We start from the raw sequence: 18,427 nt of genomic DNA on the forward strand, positions 1-18,427 counted from the left end.
AATCAAGGAATTTACAAGAGAGCAGTGCTAAAAGGATGCTCTAGGGCAACGGAACATACAGTTCTCATATCACGCAATGAATCAATAATTACTTTCTTAAACCCAGCAGTCGATGTGACAGGGCTCGAGTACTTCGACTCTACGCAAAACTTGACCATACCCGGCCCTATTAGATCTAGAGAAGAGAGCTGTCAGCGCGTCCAGTGCATGTAGTATGGTCATTACTCACAGTTGATACCGTAACCGTCCTCATATGGCGCACCGAACCTACAACACCGATTATCAGTAGCCAGCCAAGGATTAGATAGCGGTCTTACCCAGTACCACGGAACTGATGCCCGGCACTCAAACCACTAGTGCTCAATTTCCAAGTCTGGCTTCGTTGAAAGAGTTCGTCATCAAATAACTCGCATTTTTCGCCTTTAGTTTGGTCCAACACCAGATGCAAGCCAAGGAGATGCCTGTCTATACCACGACCCGTCGCCGCCTCACGAGTGAGAGCCGTGTGTGTTTGAACGGCACGACGAAGCAGGGCTTGACGCATAGTCGACTGCGCATTTATGAGACATAACAGTGAATAAGTTAGTAGTAGATAAATCGACAGTTGTCGGCTTAGGACGTACAGAGGAAGAAGTGTCCGCCATCGCTAACACAAAGTTGCGACTGTCGCTGCTAAGTGTTCTGATTGTCTCGGTGCGTCCATGTTGAAAAATGCGAGTCAAAACAGTCTCATATGTGGCGGTGAACTCGCCACGAGACTTATACCACGCAAGCTGGAGCACCATCTGCACGTAAGCGTCCGGAGAGAGCTGTGCTAGAAAGCGAGCCATTGGAATTAACGGATAATTAACATTAATAAAAGTAATCACTCACCAACGTCTTTGATCCAATCGGCACCATAGTCGGTGAACCAGAACGCACTGTCATCTGAGTTATCAATGAGAAGCTTAGCTCGGTTTTCCGCGCGGAGACATTCGTCCTTGATTTTCTGGTCAACAACCCATTCCAGTCGTTCCCAGCCACCAGACTGGCGAATTGGTGTACTTGACGTTGGATCTGTCCGTGAAAACATAGCTTCGTCGATTCCCTCGACGACAGCATACTCAGCTACGATGCTTGGAACTAGCGCATCACATGGAGAGTGCTCTCCCATCGCTCCTGCACGAGAATTTCTCTCTACGATAAGCGTAAAAGCTTTATCGAACCACCTGTTGTGAGCATTCTGAGACGACCGTATGTTATGCAGATGTGAGTCCATCTCTGCTTGCGAGTTTAAGGCAGCCGGTGTCGATGGATCGGAGTTATGCGTGTAGTGGTCCAAGCTAAGGACCATTATTGACTGCTGAATAGTCGCAAGAGTCCTGGCGTTTGTCGATGAGAGCGAAACAAGGCGTTGATAGTTCTGGATAGGGATGGATGATAAGTGATAGATAGCCTTACTTGAGAGACACTGCACTCACTGCTGCCCATGTATCTCTCTCGTCTGCAGTAAGTACACCAACGGGCACAGCTACATCTCCTCGCTCGATGCGATTAGAGACATCATTTACCACTTCTCGAAGACGTTGCTCTATTACATCGACTGGTATTTGACGATTGTGGCTATCGTAAACTTCAACAGCATAACAGAAATCGTGAACCATTATCACGATTTTCCGAGCATTGGGCTCATACGGCTGAGGTACTTCGGAGAGGGCATCACAGTGAACCTGAGGAATGCGGCTAATGTTGAACATCTTGGCTGTACTTTCGCGAAGCCATATTCCTGGAAGACGTTTGTCTCATTAGGAACGATACGGTAAGAATTAACCGCATTATCGGACCTGTACGAGTGGTATCTGGGTAAAGTTCTTGGCTTGATGTCGATGCGTTCAGATTTGGGAACAACCGCAAGACTGTGTTTTACTTACGTAGTCAAACGGTCTTTGAAGTCCAAGACTCTATGCAAAAGCCAAGCTGCGCGCCTTACCTGCCATGGTGAGACGCCTACCCAAGTGTGTAGATGCTGTTCGCGAAGAACGTTTTTGGGCACAAGATCATCATTTATGAACGTCAGCCACCAATTTGAATTGATAAGCAGCGGAGCTCTCCATTCTAGATAGGTTTTCTTCATCCAAAAATTGTCATCTAACCAATTGAATGGCGAAGTCCTGTCAAGTGCTTTCCGTTAAGATGGACTTTAGGTTAGTCAGACCCCTTAAGTGAACAGATAAACGAAACCGACCCAGTAGGCGTCTTTGACACGTCCTCCCAATGCCCTCTTCGAATTCTGCGGCCCATTCGAGTCTCTTTTTGTAGCTTAATTCGAAGGGAAGGCCTCCACGAGCTTCATCTTCTTTGAGCAAGGGTTGTAACGACTTCAGATATCTATCCAGTGTTTTCCGCAGATCCGGAACAGGTAGACGTGGAAGTCGAGGGCTAGACGGCTTGGACGATGCCATGGAGTTTCGTCGCACCTGAGAGAAAGGACGACCGGCAATGTTTGACAATTTTCTGGCGTTTAGCATGATATAAATGCCATTTAGACCTGCAACGATGGAAAAACTCGGAGACTGGAGGGGATGCGGGTTTTCGGATGGCCGAGACTAGAAAATACAATGGTCACATGACTTGCTATATCGCGACGTCGAAATTGCAGTCAACATGCTTTATGTTCTCGCTTTGTTCCATGTTATCATCACATATTTATTGAACGTCCTTGTTTCATCCTCTATCTCACATCTCAGCGCAGGCCAACTATGCCCCCACTTCCAGTTATCCAATGGCTCAAACAGCACTACCCCAGGCCATCTGTCGATCCTGTAAGTTCGATTTAATCTACTAACGCGTCTTACCACAATAAACCGTGAATTATCAATAGGAATGGCTTGACGCGTGTTGTGGCTGGATATCTGACGAAAAGAACCTCAGTCATGCCACCAATTTCGACGAGTACATCAAGGAGGTCGAGACCCAGCTCCTTCGCTCCAGCCTCACAGATTCCATGGTTGCGGGGACAGGACTCCCTCCTAATACATCAGAAATGGCTAACGGGAAGATATCTGGGAAGCCCGTCCTCGTTGAGCTCACTAGTATAACAGAGATAGCCCACAGCGCGTTCAGCTTGCAGAATACGCGACAGACTATGATCGATAGAGCTGATTTGGCTGGGCTCGCGGAAGAGGACGAGGACGAAGAAGGTCGCGCTATAAAATATCCTAGAGGGATGCTCCACCTGACACTGAGCGACGGAGTCACAAAAGTCAAGGCAATCGAATATCGCTCTCTCGCTGATTTGGAGTTAGGAGTGACGCCGTTGGGTTATAAGGTACAGTGCTTAATTTGTTATGCAAGTCAGAAATAATTTCCTGACGCTTAATTCAACATCATCAACAAGTAGATGTTACTACGGGATGTCTCGGTTCGTGGAGGCATCGTATTCCTTGAACCCAGGACTGTGACTTTGTTGGGACACTATACAGAAGATCTTGAAGAACACCGAGACGAAGACTTCCTCCGCAGCCTTCACAGTCGTCTAGGGTAAGTTCCACCTCAGCTCCAGGGAAGCATTTTCTCGGGCATGATACTCGTATTATTCAAGGCAGCCAGAACCTCCCCCAGAACCGCAGAATGACATTCGCATGCAACCTCCCGCAGCTCCTCCAGTCGTCGCAGCACGAGCTGCTGTCGCTCAGACCGGCCCAATAAGGTCACCGCTCCGCGAACTCTCTGATCCCCCCGAACCTCCTGTGGCAGGTTCCTCTCGCACATATCACGACGATGAAGATCAGCCGCGTCGGCGAAAGATCCCTAATAGGCCAGCAGAGTCGGACCTTCCGTTGACATCGGCGTCCACAAGTTCCTCCACCCTTGTCCAGTCCTCCTACTTCTCCCGTGCCACCCCCTCTTCCACATCTTCTCGCGCACAGTCAAGTACTTCCGCAATTCTTCAAAGAGAGCGTATATTTTCCCCAGTACGCTTGGAACCTATAGTCGTCGACAGTGACGAAGACGAACCGATTATAATGCCATCCATATCACGCATTGAGCCGCCCTCCGATCTGTCTGATGCAAGCCCCGACTATTTTGGTGAAATGGATGAGGCATTGCTAGAACAGGCGGACATATTGGAACGAGAAGCACTAAATACACAAACTTCGTCAAGGACCAGGCACAGTCCCGATGTTATCGTTATCGAAGACGATGAAGAGGACGACAAAGAGAATGTTCCCGTGCGTACACGACACGTGCGCAGACGGACAGCACGCTCTCCGGTAGCTATTGACAACGACGATGTCATCGACATCTCAGAATGATACTTCACAAAGGACCACAAACAAGATACTCAGGCTTAAATATATTATATTCAGTTTTAATTTCAGGCGAATGATGGAGCGCGGGATATTGAAGGGTTTATAAACGAACAATACTCTTAATATTCTTGCCCAATGGTAATTGCGCTCTATTTACAGCAATGACTTGCGAGAAATAATCAACCGAGGACAGCAATCTTGGCCTTTTTCTTCTTTTTAGTATTCGAGAAAGACCGCCAACTGTCAACACGCTGGTCTCTTGTCTCTGAAAGGAGGTGATATGTAAGCGGTAATAGAAAATCCTGTTTACAACAGCAAACTACCTTCCCAAGTCTTGTCTTCCTCGGCTTTGCGTTTCCTAGCAGCAACCTCCTCCTCTTTCTTCCTGGCCTCAAGTCCTTCGTTTGCTAAGTTCATCTTTACTGCCCTATTTGCAGATTGTAGCAGTAATAATATAAGTTACGTTCATATCAAGCGATTTTAACCACCTACTTTCGCCTTCTTACTTCCTCCTCTATCAGAAGGTCCTTTGACTGGGCACGAAACTGTTCCTTAAACGGAGGCGAGAGCGACTTGAGTTTTGGGTCGTTATCGAGTAGTGTTGTGGGGAGATTGTGCTGTTTCAAGACAAGTGTGCGGGCCTGTTGGATGATGGCATCAAGTTCCTCACGTTTACCTTTCTCTCCAAGCTCGGATTCAGCCTACGGAAATGGTAGTTATCAACACATTGGTTTTCTCAACATTCCACAAAGATCGTATGGAGAGGGGATGGGGTAATCAAAACGAGTGATAATTACCTTCTTAAGAATGTCAAAAGCATCTGGAGCGCGAGCATGGGGGGTCTTGTCAGGATGGATGACTGTAATTCAGACAACGTACACATGTAGAAGAACGATCATTGTATGTCAAACAAATAGCCATCTGTAAGCGTCTGTGTGCGGGCGAAGGCAGGTGAGGTGGAGGGACGCCGCTCACAGAGAGAGAGCTGTCGATACTTCCGCTTGATTTCTTCGGTGGTTGCGGATTCGTCTATATCTAGGATATCGTAAGGACTACAGCAGGACGGTGGCACTATCAATAAAGGAGAGATGGCAACAACATGATAGGAAAATGAAGCGCACTTTAGTTTGAAGGCTTTGAGGATGCGTTCGACTTCGAGCTCGCGCTGGAAGGCAGACGCTTCACGGCTGAGGAGTTTCTCGAGGTCGGCATCTGTTATGGGGATTTCCTTGGTAGAGCTGGAAGATGCTTTTTGGTCTGGAGACATGGGTTGAGAGTAAAGGACAAGGAGCGCTGGAGAGACGTGAGCGTAACCGAACCTGGATATCCTGCACTCTTGTCCCGATTCAGAGCTCCCACGCGCCACCCACCGAATGCAAAGTGGCAACAGCGTCAGTCGGCAACTGGGTAAACTTGAATGTCTTTCAGACTCCTTACACCATCATGCAGAGTTTTTCTTTCTGCCCAACGTCAGACATCAGTAAGTCATACACCTGAGAGAGCTAGAGTCTAACAAACATTTAATTGTCAGATTATTTTTCCTAGGGCGCACAATTTATTTCAGTGTCGCGCAACTCTGCATACTTTGCCTCGTAAGGATACTTGGCTGAACTCTAGGACAACTCTATGGCGGCATATGGCTACTCAGACGACTGGTAATACTTCACGGTCTTCGCCAGCATCGCGCATTGTGTCGCGAAAAGAGGTCTACGCTGCCAGAAACCGGACGCTGCTCATGTATACTTCTGCAGTTGTACGTCCCCCCATATTCACCGGATTCAATTCATTGATTTAGGCTCCATTTCAGATTGTATTGGCGGTTGGAGTGACATACGCTGCAGTTCCTTTGTACCGTATGTTTTGTGCTGCCACTGGTTTCGCGGGTACGCCGAAAGTAGGGACGGGGCGCTTCGAGGCAGATCGCCTGGTACCAATTGAAGATGCAAAACGTATCAAGGTCCATTTCAATGCGGACAGAGCTGAGGCACTGCCGTGGAATTTCGTGCCGCAACAAAAGTTTGTTACCGTGCTGCCTGGAGAGACAAGTCTTGCATTCTACAAAGCCAAGAACAACTCAAAGAAAGACATTATTGGAATTGCGACCTATAACGTTACTCCTGATCGAGTGAGCTTCCATCGTCACATGGACACTCGCTTCGTTATGACATGAATGGCTTTAGGTCGCTCCTTATTTCTCCAAAGTGGAATGTTTTTGCTTCGAGGAACAGAAACTATTGGCAGGAGAGGAGGTTGACATGCCGTTGTTGTTCTTCATTGACAAGGACATCATGGATGACCCTTCGTGTAGAGGAATAGACGACGTCGTGCTTTCCTACACTTTCTTTAGGTATACTCCTGTGCTTCTTCTCATGCTGTGTACCCTGCTGATGTTTGGTTCTTTTCTACAGAGCCCGACGGAACTCACAAGGCCATCTAGAACCGGATGCAGATGAGGACGTTGTGCAGAAATCCCTAGGGTTTGGCGATTATGAGCTGGGGCCCAGGGCAGAAATTCGCAATGCATCGTCGTCTGCTGCAACTGAGACAAGCTCTTGAGGCATTGGTATGCTCTATCTGGCGGGGGAAGGGACAGGATGACCGACAACTCTAATGGTTGATATTGAACCTTACGATACTCAACATCCGCACCTGCAGGCGTGGCCTGACGTTTTAATTTGGAAGATGTGGAAAAGAGCGGTGGTAGCGATGGTAGCACAATGGTACAAATCTGGAACGACCTTGGCTTTAATGGTATCCCCATTTTCAGTCTGGTTACGCCGCAAGGCACCTCACTCGATTACTTATCTTTTTGAATTTTGATCGACAATCTGGGCGTCAAGATGATGATGAGACTGTTGTCTCAGCTATTAACTGTCGAAGTAGTATGCTTGTAGTGAGCAGTTGCAGTGAAGGACTGAGTGCAAATGGTAGCGATGCTGATGAAAAAAAGGCAGGTTGTATGAGTGAGAAAAAGACGCTGTGCAGGCGTATATGGGTTATATGTCCAGCGGGTATTTGTATCCGCTCTGTTGCATCCACGTGAACATCCTTGCCTTATAACATTTATCAATCAAAAAGTGGTGTCTACAGCACCAGAAAGGCTGCTCCTCTGTGCGCATGGCTACTAGGTCATCCACAAGTCCCCAGTGGGACAGCCGCAACCGTGGCTTCATTTCTCCCGCCGAACTGCAGCAGCTTCGACAAGCCAGCCCAGCAAACGGTCGTCCTGACGTCCACGAGTTTCCAGCACGCTCTCCAGCCGACCAACAGCAGCACCAACATCAGCAAGACCCAGAACAACCTCAATCCAGCACCCAAAACCCCCCGCTGGTAGCCATCACGGCTCCTCAGCCGAGACCGTCCACAGCTGGAAACCAGACCCATACCCGAACTTCCTCTTTCTTCTCATTTCGCTCAAAGCCCTCGAACGTTGACTGGCAGCAGCCACCTCAGCAACAACAACAGCAGCAACAACGCCAGGCAGAACCGCAGTCGCCTCCACGCACGCTCCAGGGCCGCAGACTCAGCAAAACGAACGGTGCACCCTCTGATTTCGGAGTCAGAGCACCTCAACTATCTCAGTCCAAGTCGCTTGGACCATCATCATTGCAAAGCCCGTTAATTCAGCAACAGCAGCCGCCCTCTGGTCGCAGGACATCTATGGCGGCAGGGAACCCTCCAGCGGCGGCACCACCTCTGCATCCTGAAATTCGTTCTGTCGTCCAGCTTACCCTTTGTCATGCGCGTAAAGTCTACTTCTCAGGTCCTCTCATTCGCAGAATAGAAAGGCAGCCAGATGGTCAGCGACCCGCGAAAGACGACGGTTGGTCGGATGTTTGGGCTCAGCTGGGTGGAACCACGCTGAGTATCTGGGATATGAAGGAAATCGAGGAAGCCAACAAACAAGGGAAAGAGGTTCCTCCGAGCTACGTCAACATGACCGACGCAGTGAGTGGCAGCAGATAATTGAATATTCAATATCCTGTCTTACTTCTCTGTCAAGTTTGTCCAAGTTTTAGGTTCAGTTACTGTTCCAGCGACGTCAAATCAACCTCCTCAAAAATACATGAACGTCTTGACTCTTAATACGGCTGGTTCCAATCTTCTTCTTTTCAGCTGTCCGTCCACAGCCGCTCTTGTATCTTGGGCAACTGCGCTACGGCTGGCCGCTTGGGAAAAGTCACGCCTCGAAGAAATCTATACGGCTCATCTTATAAGGATCACGCTCCCCGAAGGTATCTCCTGCTTTATTTTTGTTGATTATTGTACATCTCTTCATCTATATTTATATTAGGCAAGGACACCCGATCGACACTGGTTCGAGGTCGAATGGAAGGCTGGGTGAAAATCCGCCTATCGGGACAAACAGATTGGAAACGAATGTGGATGGTCGTCGCCAGCGGCAGTCATAGCTCTCCAGAAATAGGGAGTAGCTTATCCACTGACAGCACACGTCCGATGTCCCCCAATGCTCCCCGCAAGAAGCGCATGTCTGATTTATTTTCACGAGGTCATAATGTAGAGACTCTCCCACTTAAACCTCTGTTGTCCTTCTACGCATCGCCCAAGCCCAGAGACAAGAAAAAGCCTCTTTTGACGCTGCGTGAGCTTTCGCAGGCGTTTGCCGTGTATCCGGAGCGCCCAGAGTTAATCAATCGAAGTACATTAATGAAACTCGAAGGACTGTTGGGAGATGAAGAAACTGCGGGTGGCATGCAAAACAGAGAAGGATGGTTACTGATTATGCCCGAGCTAGAGGGAGGGAACACTCAAGCCGCAGAGATGTTGAAATGGCTCGTGGGTACGTATAAACGACGCTTCTAACTTGTTTACGACACTGATTTCATGATAGGCATTCATGACGCTTTTGAATTGTACGGACGACCTAAACCGTATACTTGGGACCCTCGAGATCCATCTGCCATGATGTTTGGCTACCCAGTTGGGCCAGGAAGAGATGTGAGCTTCACAGCTGTCCCCTTACTAGTTTCCAGATACTGAAGTTAAAATGCAGCTACTATTCTTAGAACGCGAAGTCGCGGAGTCTATGGATCCCAGGGATGACCGAACGTCAGCTGTGCGCTCACGCCTACTCAATATCCTGTTCGAGCGCATGAGAGGTCCCGGTTCTGTCGGACCAGCCAAACCAACTGACACTCCACCCTCCCTTCCTCCCATCACTGACCTCAGTCCACCGCCTTCCCAGCAGGGACATGACCTTAACGGTCAGAGTAACGGCAATGGCGACGCCCATTATCAACTCCCGTCTCTTGATTTTGATGCGCCTCACGACTCAGCTGCTCGCGCCCTTTCTCCTATCACAGAGCGTAGCACTACTCGCGAGACTTTGGCTGATTTCGGGCGCGCTGGTGCTCACAGTCGCTCTGCCTCTCAGCCTGGTAGCAGACCTATGTCGGACGAACAGGGTGTATCCCAGATGCCATCTATACACGGTACGCCGTCGGTTGTTCCAGAAGTGCAGGAAAGCACTTCCATGCTCGGTTTACCATACACCAGCAGCCCCCCGCCAACTTCACCTCCAGTAGAGTACAAGGACTTCGGTTCTCGCAAATTCAGTACAGACTCTCAAACCAACATGGCGGGTTCTAGGCCTGATTCAAAGCTCAGTCCGAGCCTCGAGAGAGGGAAAACGACGTCTACAGAGAGTACGAATACTTCAAGTTTGGCTGATCCCCCGAGCGCCAGACCATCTGCCAGGTCTCAAGGATCTCCTACTCGCTCTTTCGCGTCTGCACAGCCAGCACCTTCGACGCCCGCGAAACCACCGCGCTACGGAGCGTCATCTCCAGTTCCTGGATCGCCGCCATTCAGTATTCTGACGTCTCCTTACTCTGTTCATGAAACGTCCAAACATAAAGATCTTCCTTCTATCGAGGGGGCACAGAGTGTAACACACGAAACATCCTCTTACGTGCCGTCAACCAAGTCGTCAAAGTCACCAGTTATGAGTTCAGCTTCGCCTACAGTACCTTCAGCGGCGCCCGTCCCTACAGCTAGGCAGGCAGCATCCCAGCCGCCTGCCGCTCCTGCTGCTTCTCATGATCAGAATATATTCAGTGATGCGCTGTTTTACATGCAACAACTTGATGACAAGCCCAAGGGTAAAGACACAGCCTCAGGGTCTCGTCGTGTTCCTACTACCATTTCAGAAGACGAGGATGAGGAATCTACTTCCACGTCCGAGTTTGAAAATAGGCCCAGTGAGCCGGAAAGGAAATTATCCATGGAGCAATCAGAAGGAGGACGACATGCTGGCGCGACCACCCACGCTGTTTCTCAGCCCCAGCCTCAGCGGCGGGGCACACCAATGGCGTTGAGGGAAAGGCAGGGACCGGAGGGCAGCGTTCCCACGCCGGCCGGCGGCTTGCAAGAAACTGGCGTGACTTCTCCGTTCGGGTCCAGACCTCCGTTGGGACGTAAGCCATCTGGTGCACGTGCGCCACATGGCAGCCGACTACTAAATGCAGACAGCTCGTCGGTTTCTTCACCTGAACAACGCTTTCACAAGGGCGACTCTGAGAGTATGACTGACCATTCCACACAGCAGTCCTCGCTCCCAGAAGACCACAATGCAGATGCTTTGGCTGCCCTTTCCTTCCTCGACAACGATGCAGAGCCCGCACCTCCACCCCCAGCACCCTCCCCATCCCCTCCACCCCAGGCTACGAGGTCTCCCGCCATTGACAAGACCGTGAGAACCGACTCACGTCCAGGAAGCTCGGAGAATGGCTCACAGTATCGCTCATCGTTCGCACCTTCGAAGCAAGCTGCAGAACGTAAAGCGAGGACACAGGCGCAGCAGGCTGCTCACCACGCTGCTGTCCATCGACCTGGGAGGTTGAATGGAAAGCGTACAGTTTCTGGAGGAAGTAATGTTGGTTGGCATGAGAGCAGCGAGGAGGAGGAGGAAGAGGAGGAGGAGGAGGAAGAGGATGAAGATGCTGACTCTGATGGAGAGCCATCGACTACGGATAGCAAGCGGATGGGCCCGGTATCTGCTCCAACTCCACCTACTGCAACGACTCGGCCATTGCGTCCCCACAGCCGCAATGACTCTGCAGAGCCTCCCGTTGATGTCAGCAACTACCCGCATCTCCGACAACCTCGCAATCTCCCTCCTGTACCCAGGCAACAGCAACAAGGTGAGTTAGAAATAGCTTCTCTTGCAGATCTACAACTGACTTGTTCAACGTTTAATAAAGATGATTACTTTGGTGGTGCGCAACCTCCACAGCGTCGCATTGTATCTGATCAGCACCCCGAATCTATGCGACGTACTCATTATGACGAAGCGCCCATGCGATCTCAGACGGATTTCAATCAGCATGCCGCTACGCGACAGAGCATCTGGACCCAAGTTCTTGAACCTGGACGTAATAATGGTGCACTTCCCGAAGCCCCCGCTAATACCAGGGACACCTTCGTACAGATTGAGCCTGCCTCGCAGACGATGACCAAAGCTTTCACGCCTCATGGCCTGCTGTCTGCTGGTATGCAAGATAAACAAGATAGGTCAGCTAAAAGACAAGAGGTGCTCGCTCGGGAGAGTGGCGCGTCGCTCATTAATGTGCCCAATAAGCCTCCACCTCCTCAAACAGGACTGTTAGGCGCTATTACAGCCCATGAACGGGAGCGCAAACGTGAAGGAGGCGTGGGTGCTGCTCTGACGGAGCGCGAGCGAGAAAAGCGATTAGCAGAGGATAGGCAGCGAAAACTCGATGACTTCCAGCGTCAACAACTTGAGATGGCCCAGACAGGTGCATCCATGTATGGCGGTCAACAGTTCCCTGGATTCAATCCCATGATGACGAATCCCATGATGATGGGTATGAATCCAATGATGACAGGGGGATACATGGGTTATCCAGGGATGATGCCAAACTACGGCAATCCCCAATATATGTTCGCAGCTCAACAAGCAGCTCAGGCAGCATACCAGCAAGCTATGATGGCGTTTTCTACTGGTTCCCACGTAGGGCCTGATGGCATGCAAGGTTCGCCCCCGATGGGTCCTATGAATCCTATGATGACAGGCGGTGGTATGGGTGGTTTTGATCCTCGTATGTCCATGATGGGCATGCCTATGATGGGCTCACCAATGCCGAATATGGGACCTATGAACATGGGTATGGGGGGAATGGGGATGCAAATGACCGGTGGTTCTGCTTTCGACCCACGCTTCTCTCCCAATGCTATGGATGATAATTTGCGCCCTCCCGCAGCTCTTGGTGGCCAAACTCCTGGACAGGGGTCATCGAGGAATAGCTCTGCCGGTCCCGGTTCTCCAGCAGGACCACGCCCTGCAGACGCCCCCGAACCTGCGAGAACACCAGGCCAGGATGGCAAAAATTAAATCATGATAACCTTCTCTTCTTTGTATGGATGACACGAGCTTCTTATGACCCTACTTATGACAAAAATGGCTTTTCCCAAAAGATGTTTTCGGCTTCGTTTGCTCTGCCAGCAGTTAAACATGGACTATGGCTTGCCTTCTTTATCTTACTTGTTCTCTCGCATCGTTATTTCAGGTTCCTGCACCTTGTTAGGCATCACTATCTAAACATGTTTTTTTTTCCTCTTTCAATTCAAATTCTGAATATCCTGGAACCCCAGTAGGCGAGCGTTTGCCACGCTTTGCTGCTCGGAACGCACTGCAGTGATCGGACGGCACGTGCGCGTGGCAAAGCCGTCTCCGTTCAGCGAGTCCGAGTCAGCGAAAGCCACCAACGAAAATGAGACTCACGCCTTGCATGGCTTTTCTAACCTTGCACATTGAATCATGGGTGTAAAATCGTTATGGAGTCTGCTATCACCCGTCGGACGTCCTGTGATGTGTGTAACTATCCCTGTCACTCTGATCCCGTCTAATATACTGCAGGTTAGAAACCATAGAGGGCAAGGCTCTAGCTATCGACTCAAGTATCTGGATATACCAGTTTCAGGCGACAATGCGCGATAAAGATGGCCGCGCTCTGGTGAACGCACACGTCCTAGGTTTCCTGCGTCGGATATGTAAACTTCTTTTCTATGGTATCAGGCCCGTCTTCGTGTTTGATGGAGGTGCCCCTGCGCTTAAGCGCAACACCATTGTAAGTTTCCTCTTCCTGTTTCATGAACTCATTCGATTGCGCATTCTCTTGCAGTCAGAGCGGAAGAAGAAGAAGAGTGGTGCTGCAGTCAGCCACGTAAAGCTCGCGGAGAGGCTGCTCGCTGCTCAGTTACGAAGAGAAGCTCTGGGCCATGCTCAGGCAAACCGGTGTGTTTATATTCCCTCATGACTAGTCGTCACTGTTTGTCTCAATGATAAGTAGTCCACCTGTATCGAAGGGCAAGGGGAAGGCGCCCGCGGGTTCTGTCATGATTAATGAAAACACCGTTTATCTTGAGGATATTGATAATTCTGTAGTGAAGACCCCAGCAAAGAGGCCAGAAAATGCCAATACGAACACCCAATCTCCCTCGTCGTCGTCCAAGAAGAAGGGTCGCTTTCATGATCACGACCCGTATCGACTGCCAGAAATCAACATGGATGAAGTGATAGCTCAAGCGACCAGATCAAGTGCTCCCGATCCTCGTCTTGCAACAGAGGAAGAGTTGAGGGCTTTCATAGAAGATATGCGACCGGAGGATATAGATGTCAACTCCCCTGCCTTTCGTGAGTTACCCACTGAGGTACAGTATGAAATCGTGGGCGATCTCCGGCTCAAATCGCGTCAGACGTCCTACAAGCGCCTTCAAAACATGTTGCAGAAAGCATCGACTCCCCTTGACTTTTCAAAAGAGCAAATAAAGAACCTCAAACAGCGTAATGCCCTGACACAGCAGCTGCTCACGACCACTGATAGCATTGGAAAAGCCCATATTACCATACCGGTCCGAATCGCCAGTGAGCGCAACAGAGAGTATTTGTTGATGAAAAACGAAGGTGAGGGCGGAGGGTGGATTTTAGGTATTCGCGATGAAGGGACGAGGGCGAAGCCTATCGAAATTGACCAAGAGGATCATCACCATCGTTCTGATGAAAGCGACATGGAGATGGAAGAAGTCACCATGTAGGTCTTTATCTTTGCTATGTGATGATAGTTCTAATGACACTTGGTTATATTTCTCAAGCCCTGGGAGAGTCACTGCAGATCCTGACCTACGAGAATACCAGCAGACTATGGCTCTATCTGCCATCGGCAAGCGTTCGTCAACACATATTACGCGACGCCCTCCTCCAAAACCTCTTCAGAGGAAGACAAGGCCAAAACCATTGTTCGAGCTAGAGGATGAAGATGACAGGCCACAGCCCATCGAGGACGACGAGGACGTACAGCTAGCCATGGCTATACAGGCCTCCTTGGAGGAACCGACGGTAGCAAAGCCCTCCCGGGACGGAGATCATGCAAGCCATAATACATCAAAGCCGTTGGAAGCTAGGGAGCCGCTTGGCAGTGTACCCCAAACGCCGCCTCCCAAGCCAATGAACGCCATTTCTCATAATGCCCGCTTTTCTGACGACCCCCCTCAATCTACCGAATTGTATAATTATCTAGACGACGACGACCTGTACGCTTCTCCAAATCGCTTGGAAACGGTGCTCTCATTGGCGGGAACCAACTCTCTACGGACTCCGTCGCGGAACTTTGCTGGTCATTCTTCTGAACCGTCGCTAGCAATGTTTGGAAAACCCACACTTTTGACTTCGGAACCTTCGTCTTTGCCCTTTTCGGAACCGCGGGCTGCGAAAATACAGCTTGAGGGGGAAGGCATACCTCCTCGATCGGTGACCCCTGTCAAACAAACTCGTACTATCCCATCACCAGCTACACCTCATGTCGTATCGCATTCCACGCCGGGACAACAACCCCTCCCTACCACGATAGAAGGGGTTAGTGAAAGTGAGTTGGATGACGACATGGAAGAAGTGGTAGTGCACGCGACGTCTATTGCACCAGCTGCACCTGATGTCATATCACATTCCACCCCAGCACAACAATCTCTCCCTATCACTATAGAAGAGGTCAGCGAAAGTGAATTAGATGACAACATGGAAGAAGTGGTAGTGCCCGCGACGTCCATTGTTCATTTGGAAGCGGCAAACATTGATCATCATCATCATCATCATTCAATAAGAAACGATCCGGAGCCTTCTAATCATTCATTAACTGAGTTTATAGTAGAGGAACCTGCTGCCTTGCTTGAAACGCAAGGAGCCGAGCCGTCTACAGGTTACACAGAGTCATCCTCGGGTCCATCGTCAATACCGATCACAGTTATGGCTGTAGACCCAGATGTGCAAGATTCTGACAATGACTCACTAGAACAATGGTCTCGATCACCGTCACCAAGCTTCGATCCCACCCGCGAAGCTAGGGAACCCCATGTAACGGAGAACTGGGATGCCGCGCAAGAAATGGATCCTCATGCTGAAGAAGGAGAGTTCGCTCGTTTTATTTCTCAAGTCAAGGGGAGAGACCTAGACGCCGTCAGGCTTGAAATCGACGAGGAGATAAGGACGCTGAACCACCAGAAGAAAGCAGCAATGCGCGACTCTGAGGACATCACTCAACAGATGATATCTCAGATCATGGTGTGTCATCGTTACAGCATACTTCTCCGCACCATCAATCTGACTAGCTTTGATAGCTCCTACTACGATTATTTGGTATCCCATATATCACCGCACCAATGGAAGCCGAAGCCCAGTGCGCCGAGTTGGTGTCGCTAGGATTAGTGGATGGTATCATCACGGATGACTCGGATGTATTTCTCTTCGGCGGCCAGCGTGTCTTCAAGAATATGTTCAATCAGTCTAAGACTGTGGAGTGTTTTCTTCTATCTGATCTTGGGCGTGAACTTGGGCTAGAGCGTGGAACACTGATTAGGCTGGCATACCTGCTAGGGAGTGATTACGTTGAGGGTCTATCTGGAGTGGGGCCGGTCGTGGCAATGGAGCTGCTGAAAGAATTTCCGGGCGAGGACGGGCTTCATAAATTCAAAGATTGGTGGCTGAAGGTACAGAGCGGTCGGGACAAGGATGAAGAAAACAAGTCCAAGTTCCGAAAACGTTTTGTGGGTCCTGCCGTAACCGACATATTAATCGAATGCTCATTTTGATGAAATAGAAGAAAAAATACAAGGATCTATACCTACCACAAGAGTGGCCCAATGCAGCAGTGGTATGTCTGATGCTAATCAACTTTTGACCAGCCCTCCTAACGTGATGGGCACTACTTTGTTTCATTCGTCCAGCGGGATGCCTACTATCACCCTACGGTAGATTCATCGGAAGAACCATTCAAGTGGGGCCTACCCGACCTTGATGCTCTACGCGAGTCAGTGGCTTTATTATCTAAAGCGGAAAATGTTTAAGTCTAACTTCACGGTAGTTTCCTTCGTGAGGAGCTAGGATGGGGTCAATCCAAAGTTGACGATCTTCTTCTACCGATTATTCAAAAGATGAACAAACGAAAGCAGGTGCGACGGCCACTTTGTTCGATACTTGATACAACGAAACGGGGATTAATGCAAATTTAATTTTGTCCAGGCTACATCCTTGAATAGACAAGGCAACCTTAATAACTTTCTAGATGTAGCGCCGGGATCACATGCACCGCGGAAACGTCAGGCGTATGCAAGCAAACGGTTGCAGCAGGTCGTCTCAGAGTTCCGCAGTGAACAAGCCAAACTTAAAGGGAAACAGCCGACGTCTGAAGAAGATAAATCAGAATCCGACGTCGCGGAGGACGTACCCCCTAAGAAAAAAAGAAAGACAGGGGTACAAGGAACAAGAAGAAAAGGTGGGACCAAAACGGCCGTAGATAATTCTAAGGAGAAGAAATCTACTGTCAGTCGTAAGAGGGGTCGCGGAGGACGAGCAGGCACGACTTCTGGAAGTCGAAAGAATGACACTGGATCTGTAATTCCTTCAAAAGGGAGTGAGAGTGCAGACGAGTACAAGGGTGACAGCGGCCACGAGGCAGATAGGAGGGCACCTTCTCTCGCGGTCCAGCTTCGACCGCGAGCGAGACCGATACCGAAGGGGAGCCAACATATTGTATCAAATGCGTACGAATCGGATGGAACATGAGCGGGAATAAAACCTACTATTTTCAAGTACATGTGCACGCTGGGCGGCCCTGAGTTCTCTGAAGTTCAAATCTGGAAAAGACGATGAATTTTAGTAGTAACAAGTCTCGGTTCGGATCCGTCAGTACAAGCTTGGTTTGTTGTCCGATCAAATGCATTGGCTGAAAGAGATCAAAAAGACGTATACACGCAACAAATCACGACCAGAAGAATAGTCTTGACAGGAGCACGATGCCCTCGGCGTAGCACAACACTTGTTAAACTTAAGGATCAAGAGTTACGTATTTCCGGAAAACATTTCAACCGGGCGAATATGCATTGACATCAAAAAGTACAAGCGGATTTGAATCACTCGTCTTCGGCGTCAGATCCTTCGTCCCTGGCCTGACATAAAATAAATGAGTTGTGAATTAATCGTTTGAGAAGAGAATAATTGTGCATACCTTATTCTCTTCCAGTCCGCCAAGTTCCCTGACGAGACCGGAATACGGATATTCCCGAGGGACGGTTGGTCGCTCCGGCAAGAGGACGAAGTTGCACAGCAGACCGAAACTAACAAACGTCATGGCGGCTATGGAAAAGTGCAAAAGAGCAGTCCGAGGGGGCACGACGGGAGGGTCCGGGCCCCACATGGATAGAACTTCGTCATTTTCATGCACCTGCAGTGGTTTGTTTAGTAAAGCAAGCACCGAGAAGCAGAGCATCGTACGGGATCTCCAAAGTTCCGCCTCATCTGCTGATCCCACCATCCTCTGGCGGGTAAGGTTTGGTTAGAAACGAAGGGAACGTCAGGGTAATCAGCTAGCTGAGGATCTCTTTGCTGAGCATTGTAGGTAGCTGGTGTAGCGTAGGACCGGTGTGAGGGCGGTATCCTGGCGATGCGCTTTGCTGAGGCATACACGCTGTTTGGTACGCGCATGATGGATGGTGGAAGAGAGGAACGCTGGTATCGACGGACAGAGTGCGCTGGACCCCGGGTGGACCCCGGAAAATAATGTCCTAATGGAGATGGGACCCTGGGGAGTGCGAATTGGAGCGAC

The 18,427-nt window shown here is 49.8% G+C and overlaps 6 protein-coding genes across 6 annotated transcripts; 3 read left to right on the forward strand and 3 right to left on the reverse strand.

Moving 5' to 3' along the window:
• Positions 1-11: 11 nt before the first annotated feature.
• Positions 12-2,441, reverse strand: SERLADRAFT_349250 (uncharacterized protein; the record flags this gene model as incomplete). The annotated part of the gene is made up of 9 exons (XM_007318440.1): positions 12-175; positions 230-267; positions 318-550; positions 624-814; positions 874-1,402; positions 1,461-1,765; positions 1,824-1,855; positions 1,911-2,160; positions 2,225-2,441. 9 exons carry the CDS (start codon positions 2,439-2,441, stop codon positions 12-14), a joined length of 1,959 nt encoding a protein of 652 aa, XP_007318502.1.
• Positions 2,442-3,326: 885 nt separating this feature from the next.
• Positions 3,327-5,601, reverse strand: SERLADRAFT_467871 (uncharacterized protein; the record flags this gene model as incomplete). The annotated part of the gene is made up of 6 exons (XM_007318441.1): positions 3,327-4,557; positions 4,616-4,719; positions 4,785-4,993; positions 5,090-5,151; positions 5,268-5,344; positions 5,414-5,601. The coding sequence occupies 6 exons, from the start codon at positions 5,557-5,559 to the stop codon at positions 4,472-4,474; spliced, it is 684 nt and encodes a 227-aa protein (XP_007318503.1).
• Positions 5,602-5,928: 327 nt separating this feature from the next.
• On the forward strand, positions 5,929-6,848 carry SERLADRAFT_369737 (uncharacterized protein; the record flags this gene model as incomplete). The annotated part of the gene is made up of 4 exons (XM_007318442.1): positions 5,929-6,045; positions 6,100-6,417; positions 6,473-6,639; positions 6,701-6,848. The coding sequence occupies 4 exons, from the start codon at positions 5,929-5,931 to the stop codon at positions 6,846-6,848; spliced, it is 750 nt and encodes a 249-aa protein (XP_007318504.1).
• Positions 6,849-13,035: 6,187 nt separating this feature from the next.
• Positions 13,036-13,701, forward strand: SERLADRAFT_467878 (uncharacterized protein; the record flags this gene model as incomplete). The annotated part of the gene is made up of 4 exons (XM_007318443.1): positions 13,036-13,145; positions 13,192-13,402; positions 13,457-13,569; positions 13,625-13,701. Coding segments are annotated over 4 exons (453 nt in total), but the record flags the coding sequence as incomplete, so codon positions are not given.
• A 2,058-nt stretch (positions 13,702-15,759) lies between these two features.
• SERLADRAFT_467880 (uncharacterized protein) lies at positions 15,760-17,559 on the forward strand (the record flags this gene model as incomplete). Its single annotated transcript, XM_007318444.1, has 6 exons — positions 15,760-15,888; positions 15,945-16,370; positions 16,424-16,477; positions 16,551-16,633; positions 16,688-16,775; positions 16,846-17,559. 6 exons carry the CDS (start codon positions 15,841-15,843, stop codon positions 17,386-17,388), a joined length of 1,242 nt encoding a protein of 413 aa, XP_007318506.1.
• Positions 17,560-17,644: 85 nt separating this feature from the next.
• Ndufb8 (Ndufb8, NADH dehydrogenase 19kDa subunit) lies at positions 17,645-18,352 on the reverse strand (the record flags this gene model as incomplete). The annotated part of the gene is made up of 3 exons (XM_007318445.1): positions 17,645-17,771; positions 17,831-18,046; positions 18,097-18,352. The coding sequence occupies 3 exons, from the start codon at positions 18,304-18,306 to the stop codon at positions 17,736-17,738; spliced, it is 462 nt and encodes a 153-aa protein (XP_007318507.1).
• Positions 18,353-18,427: the final 75 nt, after the last annotated feature.

Source organism: Serpula lacrymans (assembly GCF_000218685.1).
Source record: "Serpula lacrymans var. lacrymans S7.9 unplaced genomic scaffold SERLAscaffold_7, whole genome shotgun sequence".
Taxonomy (NCBI): Eukaryota; Fungi; Basidiomycota; class Agaricomycetes; order Boletales; family Serpulaceae; genus Serpula; species Serpula lacrymans.